This window comes from Primulina huaijiensis, chromosome 16 (genome assembly GCF_012295235.1).
Source record: "Primulina huaijiensis isolate GDHJ02 chromosome 16, ASM1229523v2, whole genome shotgun sequence".
In the NCBI taxonomy this organism is placed as follows: Eukaryota; Viridiplantae; Streptophyta; class Magnoliopsida; order Lamiales; family Gesneriaceae; genus Primulina; species Primulina huaijiensis.
The window spans coordinates 1,612,693-1,620,707 of record NC_133321.1 but is presented as its reverse complement, the minus strand read 5'-3'; the positions used below and the strand labels follow the sequence as shown (position 1 = coordinate 1,620,707).

Below are 8,015 nucleotides of genomic sequence, written 5' to 3'. Positions count from 1 at the left end.
CTGTTGAGACATGAGGACTTGGTGATTGAACTGGATGGACTGATGGTGCACTGAACCCGATAACCTTTCTAGTTTTCCATACAGTTAATCCTTTCATAGTACTTTAAATACTTTTATGACTTTTATGCGAAGGAGTGGGTTTTGAGAGGATTTAAGACGTTCACGCTATTTTTGAAAAATGCTAGTTTTAGGTTTGGTTGGATTTTATGACTTTTACTGCAGTTATGAATTTTAAGTATTTAGTTGGTTAGATTAATTTTAATGGTGCAATTTCGTAAAATTGTTTATTTATATATATAGGCCAAAACCTTGTTTGGAAAAAAAAAGTTTCCAATCCAATTTTAAAAGTAATGCATAAGTTAGGGACGTTTCACACACTATGGATCGTTTAATTCGTACAACGCCAATGTCGAAACTAAATTTTAAAACTTTCGATGCGTCTTGGGTGCGAGAAAACAGTGCCCCAACAATTGTATCCATCAACCTTTTGATCACAAGAAATTTAGAACTCAAGTCTGATTACGACCATCGGATCATGGTAAGAGCGTCTGGTAGTATCACCCCATGATCTCTTAGGTATCACTAATAGTGTCTGCTAGAACCAGTAGATTATACTTGTCGTACAAAACGGTCCTTTCAACTCATATATACCGAATGAATCTACAACCATTGGTACATCAAGAGTTGCATATGAATTCGATAACGATTCCATTTTTCTTTGAATAATCATAGTGGCATCGTGTGTGCAACTCGGTAAACAATTTTCTCTAAAGCACAATTCTTACTCTACTTAGAGATCTTTGCACTATTAACTCATCAGATTACATAGAATATCTTCGTATTTCAAAACTATACACAACTTCGCCACCTGATGACCCTCATAGATTCAGTAAACGAGTCAAAGTGCATTCTAGTACACAGATTCTCTGTGTTTTCTCGGGTCAAAGGACTAATAGTATACAATCATAACCGCGGGCTTATTTACTAGATAAATGTTAACCACTTGTAAAGTCCGATGGAAGGTTGTTCAATACAATCATCAAATGATAACCTATCTATATGATTGGGCAACACCATGCTCATATTAATTAAACGTGGCGTTAACTTCACATAAGTTAGTATCAAAGCTCGAGCTACTTTTATCCTTGTTTTAAGCGGCTGATTGACTAATTAAGAATTTAGAGTACATAGTATACGACTAATGAGTTTCATGATCCACTGGACTAGTGAATTTCATGATATTATAATATATTCAAGAACTTTATCTATGCAGCTTGCATGAATATACATATATTAATGTAAATGTCATAATATATTAAAACTGTAAAATACTATTAAAATAAAGATTGTTTTTATATTAAAGTCAATCAAGCCTTAGCCACAAGTTGGCTTGTGGGACACCTACTTTAACAAATAGATATACTCATAATATTGAGAGAGAACAACAACAAATCTTGTATGCATGCTTATCATGTGAAATTATGTTTTATTTAAAGAGGACACCGAATCATTATAAATCTTTTTTGCTATTCGTACTTTAGTTTTTGTCAATTATCATCATTTTTTATAATTAAGGTTGAGGTTTTAATGCTGATATGAACCAAATGTTGATATGAACTGTAAAGTTGAGGTTTTAAAGCTAATATGAACCTTAAAAACTAAATAGCATAAAATATTGCCATATAATCAAACCATAACAGGGTCTAACTTTGGTAATGCACAAGGTTGCACAATCTCATAATTACATGAACAGATTACAAGATAATTCATCCATGCAACTTATTTATTCATTATTCTTCACATACAAACTGAATTATTTGGCAATAAATATCTCGGGCTGTAGGCTTTGTTAATCTAGTTGTGAGTTTCTGCTTCAACAAAGTCAGGCTCAACGGGTTGGCCCGCATAGCTGCAGCACTTGCAAAGCACAGAATATCCTCTGCCACAGCAGCCATAGCGGCAACCGCCATCATGTCCACCTCTATCATGTCCTCCTCGGCCACCTCCATATCCGCCACGGCCACCTCCATGTCCCCCACGATGGCCTCCATATCCTCCTCTACCCTTTTCATCTCTAACTTCAGTTGCCTCTATTTCCTGGGCTGTATAAATCAGCATAATTAATGCACAATAACACTTCACAAGCTATCGTTCTAAATTTCATAAATATATAAACTATTATATGTGATACATACGAATTTATTGAGATTATAAAAATATATTTTAAACCCAAAAAATCAAAATAAATCCTTTTCATCCCCATTATTTGCAGCCAAAACTTGTTTCAAATTGGTTTTGTCTAATGAAAAAAATATAGTAATCAAAATCATACAAGTATCCAATTTAGGACAATTTGGCATATACAATGGTCGTGCCCTTGTGCTTCTAAAATTCAAAAATCAATAGACCTTTCGACACATTATTAACAAAAGGAACCAAAACAATTTTTAGGCCCAAACAATAAAAACGAAAAAATTAAATATTGAATTAAAATCCGAATATTTAGTCCCATGGACGAACCAAGGAATGTATTCCCACGACCATAGAAATGAACATTACATTTCCAGCAAATCAAATGCTTACTTGCATCAACAGCGTCGGTGGTCTCAGCCAACTCTCCGGCGGCCACCTCAGAGGAAATGAGAAGAAGAACCATGGCTACTAAAAGGCCAAGAAAGACAAGTGCTTTCGAACCCATATCAAATTAAGCTTTTACTTCAAATTTTAATGTATTTTTTTTGTTTTGGATGGAATATATGGTGACTACGTCTCTCAATTTATAGAGAAGTGAATCACAGGATTTATGGGCAAGATTGTAAAATACTATATTATGAGATGTGGCGAGTAGACTCTAAATTAATTGGTTGGGGTTTTTTTTTAGTACAAGTAGGGGAAGGGAAACAAACTATCGCCTACAAATTGGGGGAGAGAGGATGAGACCAGTATGTTAGAATAAGTTCCGACAAGCCAACTTGTGGCTCGAACTTTTATTGACTCTAATATAAAACAAACTTTATTTTAATAATATTTTACGATTTCATTCTATTACGGCATTATACTTTATCTGTATAATATTGCAACTACATAGATAAAGTCCATGATTATACAATAGGTACCATGAGGTCTGCTTCGCAAAAACTCATTAAGAAGTTTATCGTATATTCTAAACAGGTTCCTAATCGAATCAGCCGCCTAAAACAAGGATAAAGATCGCTCGAGCTTGAGACTAGTATCTGTGATGTAAATGCCATGTTTCATAGGCAAGGGCATAGAGATGTCCATTCACACAGATGGGTGATCATGTGATGATGCACTGAACAACCCTCCGTAGACTGTCCAAGTGGTTTTCACTTATCGAGTGGAATAGTCCGCGGTTATGATTGTACATCATTAGTCCTTTGACCCGGGACAAAGAAGGGGCTATACGTACTAGCATGCACTTTGATCCGTTTACCGACCCCATTCAAGGTCATCAAGTGGCGAGGTTGGGTGTAGTTTCGAAATACGTAGAAGCAAATGCATTGTAGTCGGGAATTCACCGTTCGCCTACAGGTGAAGATATCCTATGTGATCTGATGAGTTAATAATACAAGGAGTCTCTGGCCATAGCAAGAAATGTGCTTTAGGGAAAAGTATTTTCCTAGTTACACATACCATGCCACTACTAGTAATCAAAGATAAATCGCATCGTTATCGAATTCTTATGTAGATCTCGATAGACCAATGGTTGCAAATTCGATCGAGATATATGTGTGTTGAAGAGACCGTACTGTACGCTAACCATGACTAAAGGTTCTTGCAGGCACTATCGGTAATACTTAGGGGATCATGGGGGGATGTTACTAGACGCTCTTACCATGATCCGATGGGTGCGATCTGAAATGAGTTCTGACATTCTTGATCAAGTAGTTGGTGAAAAGAATTGGGCTAACTAAGGTAAGTTCGAATAAAAATAAATGTTATTTTGAATCCTATGTAGAAGTGAACCCACGGCTAGCTGTATCCGTGAATCATTGAGGGTCACACAAGTATCGGATTCTATGTTCCTGTTGAAAAAGTCAAATTTAAAGGAGTTGAAATTTGGAGACTATAGTTTGATGGAGATCAAACTAGAAGCTTATAAAAGAGTTTATGAGCTAATTCCATAGTATAGAAAAAATGGAAGTTAGCTTAATTGCTAAATAAGGAAAGAGAGTGGAACTTCCTGTTTTGCGAAGGAGTTCACTAAAACTAGCAGCTGTCCAATATGTTAAGTAAAAATTTTGATCTGCTGAATTTTCAATTTGCATTATATGAACAAGACTTATATCCTTGATACATTGGAACTCTCGGATCTTCGATCGGGGCTATAATGAGTTCGGGATCATTTATCCCGTGAGTTTGGAACTTACTAATTAAAGTTGGTACTAGTAGTGTTGACTACTAAACATGTACACATATTATTATTATTATATATATCATGTGTCGTCAAAAGTTGACAAACACATAATATAATAAATAATAATATATAATTTAGATATAATGAAATTAGAATCCTAGTAGGGTAAGAACTTAGAGTCTTTGTGCGAAAGGGACTCCTAATTGGATTAAGAGTCTTACTATATATATACACAACTAGGACTCATAAAACACACACCATATGTTTTTGCACAAAAAAGCACAACAAAATTCTCTCCAATTCCTTCATAAAGTTTCGGCCACCTCTTATAACTGTGCAAGAAAATTTCGTCCACTTTTGCTTCCACCAACGCCGCACCGCTGACGCTGCACCGTCTCTGGATTTTGGAAATTCGGAGGAAACAGTCTCAACGCACGAATTGCTTGGCATTTCTAGTGCAATCTAGTCAAGGAGGACAATCTTCGATCCTGGACCAAATTATGCGATCAAGGAACAAGCCGTTCGTAAGTATTTACAAGAAGGGCTATCTCTACGTAAAAATCGGAATAGTTTGGAGTCCAGTGTTTAATATGCAAAAATATAAATATATACACTCTATGAATTAAATTTTAAACACACGACGCCCAAAAAAAATTTTAAAACTTCCGCTGCGTCTTGGGTGCGAGAATTGATGTCCCAACACAGTAGGCTAAGGAGTCTGGTCTATTGGGTGTTGAAGGCTGCCTTTAATGCACGTGTATAGACACAAAGTACATATGATCTTTGATTATTTGTGTTTATAAGTTTGGATCAAGAAAGTCCATATACATAAATATAGAGTAATTATTCAGCGATCTAATTTGTGACTCGTACTTTATTGACTCTTATGTAAAAACAATATTTATTTAAAATTATTTTATGATTTTATCCAATAGTCGCATTTTTTTTATTTGTATACTCATGCAAGCTGCATAGATAAAGTCCTTGAATATACAAAAAGTATCACGAGTTCTGCCTCGCAACGTAAGATCGTGAAACTCATTAGGAAGTGTACCACATATTCTAAACAGGTTCTTAGTCGATTCAGCCGTCTAAAATAAGAATGAAGATCGTTTGAGCTTGAGACTGGAGTCTGTGATGTAAACCTCATGTTTCATTAGTAAGGGAACAAAAGATGTATATTCATACAGATGAGTGATCATTTGATGATGCATTGAACAATCCTCCCTCGGACTTTCCAAGTGGTTATTATTTATCGAGTGAAATAGTATGTGGTTATGGTTGAATACTATTAGTCATTTGACCCCAGACAGCGTAGATGCTCTACGTACTAGAATGCACTTTATTCCATTTACTAACTCTATTGAGGATCATTAGGTGACGAGATTGGGTGTAGTTTTTAAATACATAGGAGGCAATGTATTGTAGTCGGAGATTCACCGCTCATCTATAGGTAATCTTATGTGATATGATTAGTTAATAATGCAAGGAGTCTTTGGCAAAAGTAAGACAAGTACTTTAGAGAAAGATGTTTTCCTAGTTGCATATACGATGTCATTGTTATTACTTAAAGATAAGTGACATCACTATCGAATTAATTTGTAACTGTCGATATACCAATCGTTACAGATTCGGTCGTAATATATATGAGTTGAAGGGATCATACTTTAATTTAATCATAACTTAAGATTCTTGCCGACACTATTAGTGATACCTAGGAGATCATGGGGAGATGCTACTAGACACTCTTGTCATGATATGATGGATGCAATCATGCTTCAGATCTGACGCTCTTGATCAAAGGGTCGATGAAAAGAATGAGGCTAATTAGGATAAGCCCAAATTGGTACATTTGTTATTCTGAATCATATGAAGTTGTGAATCTACGGCTAGTTTTATCTTTGAACATTGAAGGTCACACAAATATTGGATTTTGTGTTCCCGTTGAGATAGTCAACTTCAAGGAATTGAATTTGGTGACTGTAGTTTGATGGAGATCAAACAGATTGCTTATAAAAGAGTTTATAAGTTGATTTCATGTAATGAAACATGTGAAAGTTAGCTTAACAACTAATTAAGTAAGCAGATTGAAATTACCTTTTTAGTGAAGGAATTCACAAAACTAGCAACTGTAAAAAATGAATTAGTGGAAAATTTTGCAATCGAAATTTTTATTTTTCATTATTTGAAAGATTTGTACCATCGACACATTGGCAGTGTCTGATCGTCGATCGGAAGTATAACGAGTTCACAATTATTTATTTAGTAAATTTAGATCTACTAATTAAATAATATTATTAGTAGTGGTGATTACTAAGTGCAAAATTTTCAAGAAATTACAGCGATCAAATCTCGGCACAAATTTCGTTTAGATCTCTAGTGCGATCTATACGATGAATTCAGTCTCTGATCGTGGACTTGATTAGACAACCGAAGAAAAGATGAGATATGTTCTAGGGGTTTACAAGAAATGCTATATCCGCTTAAAAATCGGAATAGTTGATGCCGGCGTTTTATACGCAAAGATAAATTAAATTAAACACTTTATGAATGTTTATTTAAATCATATGACATCCAAGAACGTTTTGAATTGAATTTGGTTGACATAATGCTAGGAAAGGGTCTCTCAATAATATTTTATTTGTGTTTGAAACTATCGAACTCAAGCCAGAAAAGATATTTGATTTGTATTTAAAACTATCGAACTTAAGCCAAAAATGGAAAATATTCTAAATTTTTCACGAACTCGGGTTCATATTACTTCATTTGATAGATTTTGAACTGCTCGCGAGCTTGAATATTTTATCAATACATAATTACATATTAAACGATATACTCAAGTCTTTTGAATATTTATTTTCAAGAATAGTTCGATGTTCGAATCTTTCAAAACAAATTCGAACCCAAACACTAATTTGAGCAAAAATATTTTAACTATTCGAACTTGAGTTTGAATATATCCAAGACTCGCATGAATAAATGAATGTGTAATGAAAAGTTGAAGTACAGATTTTGCTTTCTATGAAATCAATCTTTTAGGACGTGGGGATTTAATATTGTATCGTAGCTATGATGTCAAAGGTTGAAGGCCTTTACAGCAAAAAATTACACATATATCAATCACTAAATTGTTCTCGTGTGGCATATGTGTCGCCTAATGCTCGATCTTTACATTGCATGTGTGCACTTTGAATATTAAATTTCGAGAAATTTATTCCTCTTTAGGCACATAAAGATTTGTTTAGATATTTGATAAAATGTTACTTTTAACGAACGAACTGTGAGTCATATCTCATCCAACCCACATGCAGTGACATCACAGATCATAAGATGAAATTTCGTTAACTAAAAAATAGACAAACATGAGTAAAAAAAAGTATTGATAATCTCACATTTATCTAGTATACCGAACGATCGATACTTAAAATAATGAATAGGTCTCTTGTGATACGGTCTCACGAATCTGTATATGTGAGACGGATCAACCTTACCGATATTCACAATAAAAAGTAATACTCTTAGGCTGTGTTTGGTAGGATGATAAAAAAAACTAATGATTAGTATGTAAATGATAAAAAAAATTATTGTGATAGAAATGTAATATATGATATAAAATAGTATTATGTTTGGTATAATT

The 8,015-nt window shown here is 34.3% G+C and overlaps 1 protein-coding gene across 1 annotated transcript; it reads right to left on the bottom strand.

Moving 5' to 3' along the window:
• Positions 1–1,663: 1,663 nt before the first annotated feature.
• Positions 1,664–2,743, bottom strand: LOC140960762 (glycine-rich protein-like). Its single transcript, XM_073419030.1, has 2 exons — positions 2,584–2,743; positions 1,664–2,102 (listed from the first exon to the last, which is right to left on the bottom strand). Exons 1-2 carry the CDS (start codon positions 2,696–2,698, stop codon positions 1,855–1,857), a joined length of 363 nt encoding a protein of 120 aa, XP_073275131.1. The 5' UTR covers positions 2,699–2,743; the 3' UTR covers positions 1,664–1,854.
• Positions 2,744–8,015: the final 5,272 nt, after the last annotated feature.